Genomic DNA, 18,947 nt, shown 5'->3' with positions numbered 1-18,947 from the left:
TTTGTCAGAAAGGCATAAATAACTGATGCAGCATAAGAGACCATTATGTAGGGCAGTGGTCTCCAAACTTTTTTGATTGCGCACCCCTATCAGTAAAAAATTTGAGCACGCACCCCTAATATATGTATATTTATATAAATAGAAATAGAAATTCTAATATTTTCTTCCCGCACCCCAATGAATTGTCTTGCGCACCCCACTCTGGAGACCACTGATGTAGGGAAGTGGAAATGCCACCAAGAAAAGTGATCATCAGCCTTCTTAGGCTGCAGGCTGATCTGACCCAATACAGGTCAGAGGCAGGCAGTAGGACCCAGCTGCCACTTTAGCCTCAGTGGCACAGGAAAAATGATTGCAGCTGAAGCCCCCTGCTGCCAAAGCCTCAAATCCAGGGTGAATCACACAGCCCAGGGGGCTGAATCTGGCCCATAGGGCATAGGTAGCCAACCCCCGGACAAGAAAAGAGCTTTCCTGTTCTGAACATGCATTTAGAAAAGGTGATAATGCCCTTTGCAAAATGCATGCCCTGATCAAACTGGTTGCCATCCAGAACTACCATATCCTGGTTGTGCCCGAAAAACCTTACAATTAAAGAAAATTTTTTTGCAAAAATCTTTGTGGTCTAATGAAAGATGTCATCTCTACTATAAGTCCTGATCGCCTTTTACCCTAGACCAATACGACTACAACCCGGATACCTGACATATCCATCAAGTCATCCTACCAACCTCATCACTAAAAACTTGACCTCAAAAAGGTCAACTCAAAGATCAGTTACCCAAGCACCACAGGCTGTTTAGGAACCTGAAAAGGCACATGAAAGTGCTATAAGTATAACTTTAATCTAAAAAGTGTTGAAATGGCTATTTTTCAGTTTTAGTGTAGCTTATAAACAAGTAAACAAAAAGATCCATCTTAACCTATTTTGTTAAATGGTAGGGACTCTGCTCATATACAGTAGTAAGCCTTAAAAAAATCTGTTCGCAATCATGTAAGATATCATTACGTCTCATCTACATAATGAACAGCGCTAATCAACAAGTTTAAAGGATAACTGCACTATCCATGTCTGCTCAGCAGTGGCATGACTAGAATGGAAAGCTGGGTGGAATTAGTAAAGACCAAACATCTGATATTACAGCAAGTCATTTATACTGCAAATGACCCACCTAGGACTACGCCCCTGCTTCCATCACTGCCTATTAACCAAAGAGCACAATTTTAGTTTTTAAAAATCACATTATATTTCTTTGAAATCTTGACAGTCTAGCACTACAAAAAAGAACTACCATAATACTGACCACTAGAACATAAAAGAAGAATTTGCTTTCTGTACAAATAGCTTTTAAAATGTGAAATTCAGAACATGTGGAAGTTAGCTTTCCTTAATAAAGTGTTAAATCCTGGCCTCAATGGAGCAAACAATTACTCCCAGGCACTCCACCTAGGATGTAAAGCGTAGGCCAACAAAAGCTATGAGAAGGACAACTTAAAACTTTAAATCACCTGGCCTTCCCAGACATTTCAGCATAACAGAAAATGTGCATGTGGCTTGGGGGAGGAGGGCAGGTAAGCAGGGGAAATGCTTTGAGAACAGGCACCAACCCTAAAGAGAGACTTATTCACATGTTTAACTCAAATCCTTAGATCCATGTAGGACTGAGGTCCAAGACTGGCACATCTAGCCTGTCCTTCAACGGTTCTACTCAGGCTTGGGAGATCATTGAATCCAACACCCCATCACCTTATGAAGGAAAAACAGATCTGCTAAGGAGCTTATATGTTAAATACTGGACTTAAAAAACAAAGTGATGACAGAGACCTACTTTAAAACAGAAAGGATGGGAAGGACATGGCTAACAGAAATACAATGACCAAGTTATTCACTAAGATGCATGTTGTGCAAGTTGAGAGTTCGGGATTTGAACTGGTTTAAAAAGTACTTTTTTTTTTTGGCAGACATCACTGCAGAAGCAAGTTTGTAGGAAGTATTTGAAAGAGCCATGGCTGACATTTGACTACTTGATTTTAGAAGTAAGTTCCAGGTTCAAGGGGAGATAAGAAGGCATGGGAGGTATTTGAGAGACCAACAAAAGCAGTTTGCTTATAATGGCCTCATATACAGAAATAATACCCAGGCTCATCAACAGGCATAAAAGACTCTGGAAGAATTTTACAAACAAAGTCATGTTAAAAAACTCAATTTTGCAGAACTACTCAATTAATCTACTACATCGGATGCACACTTAAGAACTGCCTTGTTCTCAACCAGGCAAAAAAAGTTGCGCATGGGCACCAGTGTCTGATACTGGTTCTTTTTCTTCATTACATGACTTACTGAGATTAAACCAAGTAGCATGCAGGCTGGACAGCCTTCTTATTCAGTCATGCCCTACACCTATGGAAAGCCCCTTGTACTCGGCCTTGGTGAGGCCGCAGCTGGAGTACTGCGTCCAGTTTTGGGCTCCACAATTCAAAAAGGACATGGAGAAGCTTGAGAGAGTCCAGAGGAGAGCCACACACATGACCAGAGGTCAGGAAAACAGATCTTACGATGACAGGCTGAGAGACGTGGGACTCTTTAGCCTGGAAAAGCGCAGGCTCAGGGGTGATCTGATGGCCTCCTATAAGTTTATCAGGGGTGACCACCGGATCTGGGGGAACGTTTGTTCACCAGAGCGCCCCAAGGGATGACTAGGTTGAACGGTCACAAACTCCTGCAAGACCATTTCAGGCTGGACATAAGGAAGAATTTCTTTACTGTCCAAGCCCCCAAGGTCCGGAACAGTCTGCCAGCGGAGGTGTTTCAAGCACCTACATTGAACACCTTCAAGAGTAAGTTGGATGCTTATCTTGTTGGGATCCTATGACCCCAGCTGACTTCCTGCCCTTTGGGCAGGGGGCTGGACACCTTCTATGTGTTTTAGTTCAACAGTGCACTGCTGCCATTGTTTCAGCAGTGATGCACATTTTGCCACTTACACAACTGTAAGTGTTGCAGCACCAGGCACTTTTCAAAGTGCCCAGCACTTGCTTGTGTAAAAATAAAAGGTGTTTTAGTTCAAAAGTGTACCGCTGCCATTTTCTGCACACTGATGCGCATTTTGCTGCTTATACAACTGCATGGGGTATGCACAGCACAGTTTACATCAGCTTGCACGTGGAACAGCTTATCTTGCTGGGATCCTATGACCCCAACTGACTTCCTGCCCTTGGGGCGGGGGGCTGGACTCGATGATCTTTCGAAGTCCCTGCCAGCCCTAATGTCTATGAAATCTATGAACATATGAATGTACCATGATGTACCATCCCAAACATTTCGGTGGGAAGAAAAGCCATGTCTGCTGTCCAAATCTTGGACGCTAAGTGCAAGTTTAGGGTTCTGGTCCTATACATTTCATCTCCACCAGAAAGCAGCTCTCGTTGAGATGATCCTTGCACAGAGTTCAAAATGTACACATTCCCATATACGGGGTTGAAATCCTATTGACATAGCTGGAGGAATTAAGCCAGTAATACAGCATTTGCTGTTAAAATTGTTTAGAGGTTTTCAAATCATTTACAGTCTAGGTACACAGGCTTTTCACCTAGGCACATCTTGAGCTCCTGCAAATATGGATCCTGGATTACACCCACCAGAGGCCTCTGGTTTAAAGATGCAATATAGCAACCCGATTTTCAGAAACAGGCAAAAGCACTCATCAGATGTAGTATTAATAAAAAGAAGTTATTCTATCAGAATCTAAACAGCTTCTCATTGGAGAAAATTTGTAGTTACGTGCCTCGCCCTCTCCAGCCTCTGGCATATCACTTTTTGGAGGTATTTGGGGATTACACAACGAAGTTAGAAAGTTCTAAAAAAACACAAAACCCCCCCAAAAAACCTCAAGGATTATAGAACAGTAAACTAGTCACAAGCTTAACTATGGCAAAAACAGTCTCTCAGAACTAGAGGCAACTAGAAAGAAGGAAATGAACAGCACTAAATACACTTACATAGGATTCCCCACCCCCCCTCCCTAGGTAGATATCCGTCATGAAGAACTGACTGTCCAAAGTCCATTTCTGAAGTTAGGATTCTTCATCCCTTTCAGTCAGGTACTCCTTTTATCCATAACTTAAAAACCTGATCAAAGCTAGAACCGCAACCATTTATCTAACAGTCATGCTACCCAGCAAAAAAATTACAGATCACCAGTACTATGAAATACACTGTATGCAGAGCCTCCTTCATCTTCTCTCTCTCTCTCTCTGTGCATCCTATGCCAATTTACTAAAAGAAGTGATGGACTTAAACATGGATAGGACATTAGTGGGCAGGCAAAGGACTGTTCTTGCAAAAAGTCAGCAACAGTCAGAATTTTTTTTTTGGGGAAGTGCTAGAATTCCACTCAGCCCACCAGACACCAACACAAGAGACTCCTGGATAGCAGTACTTTTGACACAGAAACAGCACACTAGCATGCAAGAATCTTTTTAAAAGGACTGCATCATGGAACATCTAGTAACAAACTTTTACAGATGATTAACTGTGAATTTCTGTTGCAAGCAAGCAGAACTCCACTTCTTTTTTCTTTGCATACTGCGCCAAACTTAAGGCAAGATACTTTCATGCATACACAATACTGGTAAAAGATTTTGCTTACCCCAACAAGAGACTAACAGAAGATGAATTAAAGGATAACATGAACCATCTCACTGGTTACTCATGTAAAAGAGTCATTACTTAACCTAGGATCTGCATACAAGTTTTACTTGAACTTTTGGAGAAAGTTATTAATTGATGCAGCAAGGTACAAGTCAGCCTTCACACCACAGACATTTATCTAGTTAAATCATTATGTCATTAGGAACTAGGAAGGTGTTTATTTTTCTTATTTGCTCACTTGCCATTATGGTCAGTGATATTTATCACTAAAGGGGAATGGTACGATTCAGAGTTCATACCACACAGTAAAATTACATCTAAGAATTAGTCACATACCTCACTAAAAATCCAAAATGGAATGATGGTGCAGGAGCTGTTGAATGAAATCATAAAATGCGTGCTTGGATGTGGTTATATGCAAAAGCTAAAAGAAATCAAGGTTTAGGATGAAAGAGCCAGCACCTCTCCGCTGTTTGCGAATACTTTTTTTTCTGTACTAATCTAGCCTTCCAACTTAAACCGCCTCACATATTTCTGATCTGGAGGACACTGATATTTACATTATATCCATCCACCTACCAAGTATTAATCAACTCTGATTAACATTTTGCTGAATTTTGATATTTTATAATATAACAGTGTACAGCAGTCAGACCAGATACAAAGTGAACATTAATCATTTTAATGCTTAGCCTTTAACATAGAAAACTAACTGTGGAGTGTTATGTTATCCAGTACATAGGACAGTGGTTTCCACCCTTTTCAAGTAGGAGATCACCTTTGGCATTTAAAAGCAACCCAAGATCTACCGTGCGTCACCGCCACCCACCCAGTAGGTAAGTCTGTGGGGAGGGGAAGGTGGGGGCAGATCAAAGCAGAGGGAGAAAAAATTATTTGGGGGTGCACCTCCCCAGTAGGTAAGTCCCACCTGGCCAGGGCCCTCACTCAACTTACCCCCCGATCCTGCCTCTGCAGCACTGTCCGTCACTGCAGAGGCCTCAATCTAGCTCCCACCCCTCCCCTCCCTTACAGACTGACTGTTGGGCTAGGGCACACACGTACATGCACACAGGCAACTTGGCCCCCCACCCCAGCCTCAGATGGACTCCAAGATCTACCGGTGGATCAAGATTCACTGGTTGGTAACCAATGACATACTGAAATGTTAGAAGCATGTAAAACAACTCTAAAGAAGGACAAGAATCAAACTGACATCAAATGCTTTTAAAGCTGAAAAAAATAGAACTGAAGAAACTCAGATTAGCTAGATTATACCCTTTTTCTGTTCTTTCAAAAGCAAGAGTGGATCTACCCAGCAAGTTGCTTTTTCAGATGCCAAGCAGGATCCTTAACTGAGTCACTGCTGACACAGCAAAGGGCAAACAGCTTTCATTCAGGAATCTTGGGACTTCTGTTCAGTTTTAAGATACCAGGCTACAGTTCTAGGAAAACAAAAATCCTCATGTTACACGCCTACACTCTTTGTTAAATAGCCACCAAGAAAAAGCCTACAGCCACAGATGAGTCAATAAAACAGGGTCAGGTTCAGCAGAGAATACCTGTCCTTTGAAGCAAGCATGTGAAAAAGTGCTTTTTGTAGCAGTCATTTTAAAGGCGAAGCAAGCACTAGCACCATTAAAAGAAAAAGGACACTAAAAAAAGAGAAGCCATTAACAGTATGTTTCTATTTCCCTGGTTTTACATAACTTTTTGATATGCAGTAATGTAAAGGAGTTGTAGAACTCAGCACACTTACCATGACTTTCAAAATATTTAGTGAGAACAAGTCACAATATACTGCCTTGCCTCAGTTAACATAGTTCAGTGGAAAAGGGTCAAAGAATGTAGTACATGTCTCTCCCCACCCCCCTCCAACACAATATAAGTTGCCTTTTCCTGAAGTTGAAGAGTAAAGCTATATTAATTTCTATTTTCCTTAAGCAAAGAAAAGGTTTACAAAAGAACACTCTGGGAGAACTAGGCACATGTTAAATGTAAAAAGAATATTCTGGGGGGGGGAAAATATGTCTGTTTTAGTTCTTGCCACAATAAATAATAATACTAAAAGCTGCCCCACTTGTTTTAAGTAAGCAGTAATTAAAGAATTTCATGCTTACTACAGATGTGGAAGCAAACAGCAATCAGCAATTTTAGGATTCCTTGGCTGGCCTTTTGTTATTTTATTGGAACTTACTGAATCTTCTGGAGGTCTCTGAATCTTCCCCCAGTCTACTGATGGTCCTTTTTCTTGCAAGAATCTGTGGAATAGCTTCTTAAATCCATCCAAGTCTTTTTTAGTGTGCTGTAAAGAAAAATAGCAAAAGCACATTTTGTTTTAAAAATAGTTATTTTTGTTATTTTATTTCATTGCAAAAGCATTCTTCAAAAACCTGACATACAATGACTCTCACACATGCTTTTCACCCAACATTTAAACACAGATAACTCTAGGGTGAAACATGATAACACTGCATAACAGCTTCAGCCAGAAAGCACAACATACTTTCTCCAGTTGAAACGGCTGAGAGTTTTTCCACTGAAATTCTGCCAAATATTTCAGTTGTGAAATAAAAGTGGTTTAATTTTCAAGGGGTACCACCCACCTATAAATCCCAATAAAACTGATGATGCTGAGTATACTCTGAATCCACTAAAAAGCAAGACACTGACACACAAAACGTGAGGCACTTCGTTTTTAAATTTTTAGCCCAGAGTTAGAGTTTGGCCTGGCCCTAAGGGAAGACATTCCAGCTTACTGCAGAACTTGTTAAAATTGCTTGGGACTACTAAAAATAAAGTTCAGTAATAATTCCGTATCACCTAGATTTTCCATTAAAGCCTCCCATTTACACGGCATCTCTATATAACTCTTGTTTGTTGGAGACCACACAGAATCACAACATGTTCTTTTTAAAAAAAATTAAATATTAAGGGCTATAACTGTTTGACTATGCAACTGCTGCCCTATATCAGCCACACTTTCATTTACAAGAAAAATACATGAAAAATTTGAAAAAAAATAAAAACTGTGTTAGGTCTTTCCAATAAAGCCTAGAAACCACGCAGTTTCACACTGATTGCTAAAAATGTCAGTATAAGTCAATTTATTATTAAACTATAACATCAAGGAGCCATTAATAAGTCTATCAATTTACTGGCAATCTTAATTACTTTATGATTTTTAAACACTGAGAAGTGTTTCAGTCTCACTGTGCGATTACTGAAATTTACTGTCCTCAAACAAGGAGCAGGTAAAGAAGAGAAAGGAGCTTTGTTTTTTTGCATACTTTCAGTCACCAGTTTAATAGTTCATTCTATTGCTAGTGAAGAGTGTAACATTCCTTCACTACTAGCCCTTAAGATAAGCAGTATGTCTCTTCCTATACTTACCATCTTACCCTTTTCTTTAGTTTTGACGGTCTTTCTGCGCAAAAAAAGTCACTTGGATTAAGAGAAATTATATACTCTTACATTATTGAGGTTACATCCTCACTATAACTCTCACCTCTAGCTCATTTGAAGGTGCAGTCGCAAGTATTTTGTCAAGTTCTACTTTCATTGAATACTCCAACTCTTGTCGAATGACTTCTTGAAACTGAGAAGTGCCAGCTTGAGACATTGCTTTGCTGAAACCTTTAAATGCACACAAAAAACCCCACAAATGCACACAGATTAAAGCATAGAAAAACGTATAACCTGATTAAACTACAAAACATTGCTATGGCTATTTTTCCTGTTAAATGCAATTTTAAAAAAAACCAACAAAAACACATCAACCAGCCTCAGTTAAGGCTGCTATGGCTCATGCGTGAGAAAAACTAAATATTTTACACATAAAATGCTAAAAGGAAAGCTAGAGGAATTTTATAAGGGGGGGGGAGAGAGAGAGAGAAAAAAACCTAATGTTATGAAACCTGTTGTCAATATATAATTATTTGTGAGAAGGAGCTACTGAATTACTCTGAAAGTACAACTGTACCACTAAGCTATTAGACTACCAAAGAAAATACAGTTCAACTGTACATATTCATTTTTCATGGCATCTTATTAAAATAGCTTATTTAAATAGAAAGTAATAAAAACATAAGTTCCAATTATCTAAAAACTTTCAGTGTTCTGTTAGTTCCAGTAATCTGTCTACATCACACATCTTTATCTCAAGAGCATTTTTATATTCTAATATGCGTTTCAGTTACCAAGCAACCTGAAGAATTAGTTTGTCACTTCAGCATTTACTTTGCTTTTGAAAGCAATGGCTTTACACTTACGAAGATATAGAACCTAAATGATCCAAGTCTGAAAACTGAAGCACCACATGCCATTGGAGAGAACAGAAATTAGTTGGTCACTTATTTAAAAAACAAAAACCAAACCATCACTGTTACCAAAGCAAGTGTTTAATAGAAACACATTCTCAGAAGACCTTGGTTAATTTAATTTCTGCTGAATCCCTTATGCAATCACTTGTCTGCATCAGAGAAAAATGATCTATTGCCAAATAAAGCTAGGATTTAGAAACACCCTAAACAGTTCTAGAAGAGGAACAGGAGGAAACTGTTGCAAATAAGCAGTGGGTAATTGATTGCAAAGATGATTAAGGAGGAAGCTATGTTTAAAAACCAAGATGTACATATTAAGAGCATTAATTGAAAGGATATTCCATCAAAATGTGTTGGTGTCATGTCAGAGGCAATCCACGTAATACAGTTTTCATTTGTGTAGAGTAGCATCACTGTTTCAGACTACAGTGACACTGTCTAATTCCAGCTTTGAGGCTCACAGTAGCCATTTTCCTGACTGCACCATCTTGCAGGTAGGAAAAAGTGCTGCAATGCACAGACTGTGGTGTTACAGCAGGGGAATTTTAAGTTGAAAATGCTTCCTACAATACATAATTGTTTTGAAAACAAAGCGTTTAATTTATAGAGAAGAGCAGAACGTATTTCAAACCTACCATGCTCCCTGATTAAGAATGTGGAACTATGCAATAAGCTTTTCAAAAAAAAAAAATCTGGAATTTATTCCTACAGTAAAATAGTTCAGTATACAGCAGTTTAATGCTTTACTGAATTATAAGTCCTTCCCAAGGTTTAAGAAAAAACGTAGCTGCTTCATTTCAGGAGTTTAAGCAGCATATCAAAATGCAACATACCTGGTAGGCATTTGTAGCCCTGCTTTCAAATATGTCAAGTCTCCATTTTAGTACAAACTATAACTTTAGGGCCCGCTTCTCGTGGCTCAGAACCCTGTGCTTACATGTAACTGAATACAACATAATAAATACCAGAAGAAACACTGCAAATACCTCAGATAGGATGTAGAGAAATAAATTAGGAAAGTAATAGTAACAACATGAATATTGTTGTGTTATATTTCACAATAATAACAGCTACATTTAGAACTGAGCTTGTTAACAGTTTTCCCTGACTGTCACTTAACGTAGGAAAACCCTGTAAATTCACAATGACCAAAAAATCCAAATTACAAATCCCTAGATGTTGTAAATCAGCAAATAAATTAACAGATCACAAAATATTGTTACAGACAACTATGTATTATGGACACGTGCAAGTAAGCATAGCCAAGTCTTAACACTAAATCTTCACTAGATGTATTTAGTTATTATATGCTTGCTGACAAACAAAGTGAATACGCTGCTTTGTGTGTACACAACCTATTAATGAGCAGAATTAAGTTCTGACTGAATAGGCTCTCTTCTAACTCCAGACAGCCTAAACCACCAAGACTGAAGGCTGGATCAGTCAATGCTAGACAAAAAGATGTTTTTTTAAAAAACACATTAAATCACAGTGTGAACGAGGTTGGGTGTAGATCACTTGTTAGCTGGTCAAAGGTTGACCTCAACCAGCTAACAAACTTTGAACAAAAGTTCTTTATTGGGATGGAGTTTAAGTGAAGATACGACTAAAATATATGGGATGCAGATACTGATATTGCAATGTATACATTTCCATCTGAAGTGTGGCTGAATATGAAAGCCAGCATAATGGATGAGGAGGAGGTAAGATTTTGAAAACAGACAGTATTGTACAAAAACAAAAAACTACTACCAACACTAAAATAAATGTGATGTACATACCTAAGATCCCATAATAATGAAGTGGAATGCTATATGACAATGAAAATAGTTCTTGCTATGATTTACTTATTACAATTCCGAGTTTCTTTCTGTAAAAAGCAAGGCTGAAAGAAGTAGGATTATTTTGTGTGGTAAAAAGACAACAGGGGAGGGGGAAGTGTCAGGCTGAAGTGTGGCAGAGTTGGATAACAGTTCAAATACCTGAAGAGTGAAAGAGAGTGGGGAGATGGGCATTTCTGTGAGCACAGGGTACAGGACTAGGAGCAACAGCCTCAAGCTGCAACAAGGGAAATTTAGATTGGAGATTGGAAGGAACTTTCTGATCATGATGGTGATCAAGTTTCAGAACACGTTACCTAGAAAAACTGTAGAAAACTTCCAAGGATGGAGATTCAAGAGCAGGCTGGACAAAGACTTGGCTGGGATGGTTTAGCCAAGGATGATGCTGCCTCAAGGGAAGGGCTGGACTAGATGACCTTATGAGGTCCTTTCCTGCCCTATTTTCCTATGATCCTCTAAAAATTACATTTTGTTTCCCCAGTTTGAAAGTGAGAATTTTTTTATGTTGTACACTAATAATATTAATATTCTAGCCAAAAAATAATAAAATAATCCCTTTGACAGATTAAATTTATTGTAATCTAGTCTAGTAATAACAGCAAGGAATTATGAAGACTTTCTGGTTAGAAGACCAGGACTTGTGATAGAGGTAACATCTTTTATTAGACCAACTCAATTTTAGGGAAAAAAAAAAAAAGTCTATATCTATAATTTCAAGCTTTCAGGCACAAACACCCTTCTTCAGGCAGAAGAGAAAAGACTTCTGGGTAGAAATGACAGGTCATACTTCATAGGAGAATTGAAGGTGTGGTAAAATCTCCTGTTTAGAACAGTTCATTTTATGCAGACTAGGCTCAGAGAAAAGTTGAAATAATCTGTTTACCTCAAAGCTGTTTGGTGGTAAGCAGGATGTTAGAAGATGATTTTTTGTTAATTCTTACTGTTAAATCTATAAGGAAGTGGCAACTCTGCCACCAAATTGCTGGTCTCATTAAAAACTGTGTGTACACTTACCACTGTATCTAGAACAACTTCTCGCTTTACATTTTTTTTTTTGAGTTTGACAAAGTATTGGTCTACACGCTAATGCTTAAATGAAACATGCAGGTAAATATTTGTCATCACATGAAGATCTATTTCTCATGGGGGACTATGTTCATCTCTGGTGTTAAAAGTATGCTTCACTGCTTTACTGAATTGGGTCCAGAGCCCCATGTTTTTTACCAAATGATGTGTAAGATCTTGTGAAAAAGAGGAAGCAATCTTCCTTGAATGCAGCTTTGTATTAGAGTACTGTTAGCTAGTATGTTCTGCTGCTTTTAATATCCAGTTACAAGCCAGCAGATTTTTTTTCTTAAGGAAGTCTAAAAACATAACCAGGGTTAAGTTTAAACAGGCCTCTGCAGGACAGTCCCATTGATGCATCCGCTGCTGTCACTGCTCAAAATGGAACAATTCCCTGTCCATTTCATTCTGCAGCTCCTGCTCCAGAACTTTTGGGAGGATGCACTTAAGGAAGTGCTGGCTGTCACTGTATTTCAGGAGCTGTACCAGTAGCCTTTCACTTTTACCTAGACATTCATTTCCACTTCTAACTCTGACAACGCTAGAACCCTCATTCCACAAAGCACACAAGTAACACCATACGCAAGGTGCACCACCAGCTTTACTGAAGTGATTCAAGCTGCAGGTATAATATATAAGCATACCAGATAAGTGCTCAGTTTGCACTAACTGCATTACTTGCAAATGACACCAAGCTGTGAGGAATAGTAGATATGCTAGAGGGTAGAGCTAGGATTCAGAGTGACCTAGATAAACTGGAGGATCTGACCAAAATGAATCTCATGAGGTTGAACAAGGATAAGTGCAAAGTCCTGCACTTAGGACAGAACAATCCCATGCACCAGGGCAGGCTGGGAGCTGATTATCTAAGCAGCAGCTCTCCAGAAAAGGACCTGCAGGTTACAGTGGACAAGAAGCTGAATATGAGCCAGCAGTGTGCCCTTGTTGCCAAGAAGACTAACGGTATACTCCCCTGCCTTGGTAGGTGTATCGCCAGCAAGTCAAAGGAAGTGATTATTCCCCTCTATTCAGCACTGGTGAGGCCACATCTGCAGTACTGTGTCCAGTTTTGGGGCCCCCTCCCGCTACAGAAAGGATGATGAAAGCGGTGAGCGGGCTGGGGAGACTTATGAGGAAAACTGAGGGAACTGGGCTTATTTAGTCTAGACAAGAGAAGACTGAGGGGACTTAACAGCACCTGTCAACTACCTGAAGGGGGGTTCAAAAAAGGATGGAGCTAGACCAGGGGTTTTCAACCTTTTTTGGTCAGGGTACCCCCAGCAGCTGGTCAAGAAGCGGGAAGTCCCCTGGCAACCAGACAAGTAGGGGGAGGGAGGTCCTCACATGGTGTGTGGCAGCAAACCCAGAAGTGCTGGCGGCTTCTCCGCGCCACTCTCACATACCCCCTGGGACCTTCCAAAGTACCCCCAGATAGACTGTTCTCAGTGGTGGCAATGACAGAACAAGGAGCAATGGAGCAAGGAAAGTTTAGGTTAGATATTAGGAATACTTTTCTCACTTGGAGGGTAGTAAAACACTGAAACAGGTTACCCAGAGAGGTGGTGGAAGCTCCATCCTAGGAGGTTTTCAAGATCTCAGCTTTGGCTAAGGTGATCTAGTTAGGGATGGTCCTGCTTTGAAGGGGGCTGGGGAGGCAGGTGTTGGACAAGATGACATCCTGAGGTCACTTCCAACCTTAACTTTCTATGATAGCAAACTGGACTTGGCATTGTGTTATCTGTTGTAACAACTGGTATTCTGCCTATCCCCGAAGAGCACAGACTGCTTAAATGAACTACATTTTTCAGCCCCACTGTCTACTCTGTAACTTAATTGTATTTTGGTAACCTGCACAGTGGAGGGAGCTGTCAACTTTGTAACCTACTGCACACAGTTCAACAGTGAGGGAAAAGCAGTTATCAAATGGCTGTTTTTTGAAGCCTTGAAAATGAAAGGAGCCAGTCAGTTTCATGGCTGCTCTCTACCCTTTGTCAAGGTTTTTATTAGCACTTTCTTGGCCACTATTGGAAGCCTTGAAAATGAAGGGAGCTGGTCAGTTTGCAGCTGCTAATACCACACCACAGACAGTGCTGTATATAATCACCACTGGTGCTGAAGGATTAGCAGCCCCCAAGTCATTTCCAAAGGTCTCCAGTCATCGTTCTTGCCATTAGAAACTTTGCAAATAAGGGGAGCTAGTTCAGTTTCAGGGCTGTTGATACCACAGATCTGCATTCTTAATAAGCATTGATTGTTTTTGAGTTTGGGTAAGTAAAATGCTCCTGGTAAGGACAGCGTTTTAAGTTCATAGCCCGAGGACTGAGAAAAGAAATACACTGAATTCGTATAACTGGGTGCCAGGCCTGACAGTACAAAGGCAACTGTAAACCATTATTCAGGAGCATCTGTTAAAGTCAGCAGTGGAGGTTCACATCTACTCCCCCAGCCACACCAAAATGATAACAGTGATGGGGGTGAGGTAGAAAAGTAGTTGTACTTGTTTATCTAAAAAGGAATTATTTGCTACAGGCAAGTAAAATTTTTCAAGGCTGTAATTAAAAGTAATAATTCTGCCACTGAAAAGCAAGACTGCGTGCAGAGACATTCAATAATTGCAACAGCAGTTTATCAAGAGCACATGCTGCCATAAGCATCCCAATTACATAAAAGATTCTTATAGTCCAAGATATTCACAGCACTTTGGACTTTTGATTGACCTTACTGTGCATAGCCTAGGATGACATAAAAGTGACTCTAAAAGTGAATGACTATTGCTCATTTTTATAGTTGGGCCACTCCCCAGAACACGGACAGTATTACAATAAGGGCTTAAGATATCAGATGCTGTTACGTTTTGGAAGCTGACTACCTTTGACACCTTAAAGAGACTTATAAAGTCTTCAGGTACACTACAGAACAAAGCTAATCCCCAAAACCCATCACCATGATGAGGCCTTTAATTCACTCACTCAGCTAATTCACTCTAGTATGTCCTTGATCCTCATTATCTCCGTGGGTGGGCCTTATCAGCAACCCCCCCAGATATAGACTGCTGTAGATAGCCAACAGCTAATGCATCCAGAAATCGTATTAATGCTAGAAATGAAAACAGACTGTATACCGGATGCTTGCAAAACCTACCCCAAAGCAGAAAACAAGAGGCCTTATTATAATATGGCAGAGATAGAAAATAAAAGTAGATCCCACAATTCATTTTGAAACTATGGCTCAAACTCAAATTCATTTATTCTCATCCACTCTCAATACTACTCACTAACTAGAAAGCCAGTCACAAGTGCCAGTGTTTTTTTCCCCTTTTGGTTTGGTTTTTCTTTAGTCCAAAACTGGGCCAGAAGAGAATGTGCAGTGGCTTTGAGCTTGATATACAAGGTCTCAGCACAGGAGGGAGTCATGATACAAGTTAGGAGGCAGCTCTTCCTGCTAAAAGCTGACATTCTTGTAGATTTTAGATGCTTCCCTTTCTTCAGGTTTTGGACACATGTAGCCTGTAAACTAAGATTTATACACTAATAGCTACTTTTGAGAAGTGTTGGAATTTACTTGGTGTCGTGGATTCAAATTATTATTTGCATATATACAAAAGTATCCACAAGGAAGGCCAGTTGCGAGGTGTAACAAAATACACAGGTAAATACACTAGTATTGGACCTGATCCTTCAAGGGGCAAAATGCCTTAAGTTCCACTAAGCCTAATGGAAGTTCAGGGCACTTCAAACCTCAAACCTCAAAGGACTGTACCTCCTTAAATAGCAGACAGTCTTTCCAATAAAAAACAAAAAAAACAAAAAACAAAACACTTGCCTCTTTACATTAGGTTTCCAAAAGCTTGAATGGAATCAATGCTTCACTCACAACCCTTTGCATTTCAAACTATATGCATTTTGTATGTAAGGATACGGGAGTAAAAGCTACCATTACATCCATGAGAGATCATAAACCATAATATTCAAGCAAACATTCTCAAAGGTCACACCACTTCAGAGCAGTTCTTGCCATTAATATACAGCAAAAGTTTTGATTTTAAGGTCACACATTTAATTTTTAAACTCAGAGCTGTTAATCATGCTAAAAAGTATTTGATATTGGCAGAGTGTTTTAGCAGTGTATTGATTTGAGTGGCAGAGTAATTAAGAACCTAATATTTAAAAATTAGTTTCGACTGTCATATGCTAAGCATTAGCATAGTTTGTGAAACTTAGCTGTGCACTCGCATGGGTTTTTCTAGCTGTCAGTTTCACATCACTTGTCCACAATAGAGCCACCTTTTGCAGTGGGCTGAGAAGTGCCAATTGTAATTTTTAAAAAAGGCCCCACACATCAAACTGATAGTTTATTCATGGTGAAGTGTAGCTTATCCCACCCATTGCTTTTAGGCTGCTGACCTGAGGAAAGCAGCTGAAGCTTCCCCCCTTAATTCCATCCATTCTGCCCAGTATTTGCAAATAGTTAAATCTACAGCAAACATTGTGCAATGCCCAGGAACACACTGAAAGTTAATGACTAATTTTCAAAGTCAACCTTTTACTGTCTTACACAGAATGCATATAGAAACCTGCTCCTGACTCCTATAGCCTTACTTCAGGGGAGATTATTTTGATGGGACACATTTCAGTTTAAAACAAATCACCTTAAGAATCTTTGTGGTTTTGTGTTTTTTTGGGTTTTTTGTTTGTTTGTTTGTTTGTTTGTTTGTTTTTTGGGGCGGGTGGGGGAGCACAGCAATGCACCAAAGTCATTTTGCTTCCTGAAGTGACCTCTTGTGGGCTAGTCCCTGGTTTTGCAATAGATGAATCTGAAACTCAGACCACGTACGCACGCACACACAGAGCAAGGAGACTGCCAGAGCCTACAGGGAGGAATGCATGCCAACATCCACCTGAATTTCCCAAAAAGAAGAACAGATGCTCATGCTCCGTACCCCGCTCCCCCCGCCTTTAATAAGCTGCTTGATGAGAGGGGAGATTTAAGCTGTGATATCTTTCTCTTCTGTACAACCAAGATCTTGCCAGTTATTCACTACAGCAAGAAACCCTGCAGGCATACCCGCCTCAACCTGTTTTTAATGCCTCTGCTCAAGTAATGTGGAAAAAAAAACACCAGAGAAAAAGAGAGAGAGAGGGAGAGAGAGAGAGAGAGAGAGAGAGAAGTGAAACCAGGCAACATAGGTTGGTGGGGCCCTGCTGTCAAATCCTACAATGAAAACAAGAAGATCTTGCAGAGGACAACTCTGCTACTATTTAGCAGATAGATGGAGACTTCCAAGTCCCCCCAACCACTGCGGGTTACAGGCAGTGTTGTACAGAGCTATTGCGGGGGGGGGGGGACCCACACACGCTTCGCCCCAAACCCCTGGCATGCAGAGCCCAAGCACGTCAGGAAGACAGAAGGAAGCCTGCCAACTTACCTTGTGCAAACGACATGCTTGCTCTTTAATAAAATAAATACTTTGCTTTTTTGTATATATAAATATAGAAAGAAAAAAAAAGAAAAAAAAATCACCGCCCCCCTCTCCCAAGTCAGTCAGCAAACAGTAGGCGATCCAGAGGTGCCCCCGGCCCCTTCTCAGCCAGCTATAAAGTCCGGATCATCCCCAAGGCCCGGGCAGGAGGAGGCCACGCGGGGAGCAGACGCTGCGGGCCCGGGAGAGCGCGAGGCAGTCGCGGAGGCTCGGGCGCAAGAATCCCGCACGGGCCGGGAGAGGCGGGCGCGGCGGAGGGGCCGGGGCAGGTAACCCGAGGTCATTTACATTTCATCAATGAAAGAGGCGGATCTGCACGGCTCGGCCTCCAGCCACCCCCGTCCCCGCCCCGCCCCGCCCCGCCTCGCGCGGCGGGTAGCAGTGGGGCCGGCCGGGAATCGCCCACCCCTTTCCTGGAAACCCGCTCCCGCCGCCGGCTCCTCCCCGCGCCCGCAGCTCCCCGGGGTACCCCCCCCCCCCCCGGCCACTCCGGGCCCCGGAGCCGGGCAAGGGGCGCAGTAAGGGTGTCCCCCCCAGGGAGCGCACAGGCGGGGGGAGGCAAGGGGAAGCACACACACATATAGGGATATATGTACAAACACCGCCCGCATGCGTGTACGTGCGTATACACACACACAGCTGGAAGTGGGGGTCCCGCAGCTGGAAGGAGAGGGGGACGCCTCAGCCGCCCCCCTCACCATGACCACTGTGGGGGGAGGGGCTCCAGGATGGGCGGGGCGGGCTGCCCCCAGCCCCCCAGGCAGGCAGCGCCTCCTCCTCCTCCTCTTCCTCCTCCGCCTGCGGGGCGGGGCGGGCGAAGGCCGGCCGGCCGGCACGGCACGGCACGGCGCAAACCCACAGGCGGTGCACACAGCGCGCCGGAGGTACCCACCTCGGGGCCGGGCTGGGCCAGGCGGGCGGGGCTACGGGCGGCTGTGAGCAGCGCCCCCAGCAGGGCCGGGCCGGGCCGGGCTGTGGCAGAAGCGGCCGCTCCCTCCCCGCCCTGCCCCCGGGTCACGACTCGGCGGCGGCAGGGGCGGAGCCGCACACGCGCCCTTCCCGCGCAGCCCGGCGCCGGCCAGCCCGCCAATCAGCGCCCGACTCCGGCCGCCCCGCCCCCCTTCATAAAATTGGGGGGGGAGGATCTTAATGAGGGATCGCATTTTTGGCCGAGCTTTGCTCGTGGGGTCACCTGCGCAGCCACGATGTTAGACAGCCCGAGGGCCAGGCACTGCCAGGTCCAGACCTAAACCCCACAACTCTTGACTTCTGTCCAAAGCCGAAGCAGAGTGCCCAAAAGCTTGCCCAGGTCTTCCGGCCAAAAGAGATCACCCAGCACTTCTGGTTTCTCCCTTACTGCCTGGGCCACAAGACGGTTCCAACCCAGGGATCCTCAAGCAGGGGCACGGGGCTCCCTGGAGTGGCTTGAGATCCTTTTCAGGGCGGTCTGCAAAATGTGATCACAACGTAAACGCGGAAGTTTCAAATAAGAATCCAGAGCATTAAAAACATTCTGACCCGTCGTGGCCTTTCCAAGGAAAAAGAACTGCTCTCTTATTTTTGCTGTCAAGAAGCAAAAGCTAAGAGCTGGCATT

General features: G+C 42.3%; 1 protein-coding gene across 2 annotated transcripts in view; it reads right to left on the bottom strand.

Moving 5' to 3' along the window:
• Nucleotides 1-18,399, bottom strand: part of UGP2 (UDP-glucose pyrophosphorylase 2) — a 33,958-nt gene extending 15,559 nt beyond the window's left edge. Inside the window, exons 1-3 of one of the 2 annotated variants that reach the window (XM_090050498.1) lie at nucleotides 18,245-18,399; nucleotides 8,154-8,281; nucleotides 6,843-6,950 (exon numbers count right to left, since the gene is read on the bottom strand). In XM_090050498.1, coding sequence (XP_089906624.1) covers nucleotides 6,843-6,950; nucleotides 8,154-8,267 — 222 coding nt within the window. In that variant the 5' untranslated portion in view covers nucleotides 8,268-8,281; nucleotides 18,245-18,399. Of the gene's footprint in view, nucleotides 1-6,842; nucleotides 6,951-8,153; nucleotides 8,282-17,298; nucleotides 17,645-18,244 lie in introns of those variants that run through there. The other variant, XM_090050489.1, reaches the window with a different exon arrangement.
• Between the last annotated feature and the right edge of the window lie 548 nt (nucleotides 18,400-18,947).

Source organism: Crocodylus siamensis, chromosome 1 (assembly GCF_052110815.1).
Source record: "Crocodylus siamensis isolate JL-2025a chromosome 1, ASM5211081v1, whole genome shotgun sequence".
NCBI lineage: Eukaryota > Metazoa > Chordata > Crocodylia > Crocodylidae > Crocodylus > Crocodylus siamensis.
The sequence above is the reverse complement of the archived record's forward strand: the minus strand, read 5'-3'. Positions and strand labels throughout refer to the sequence as shown.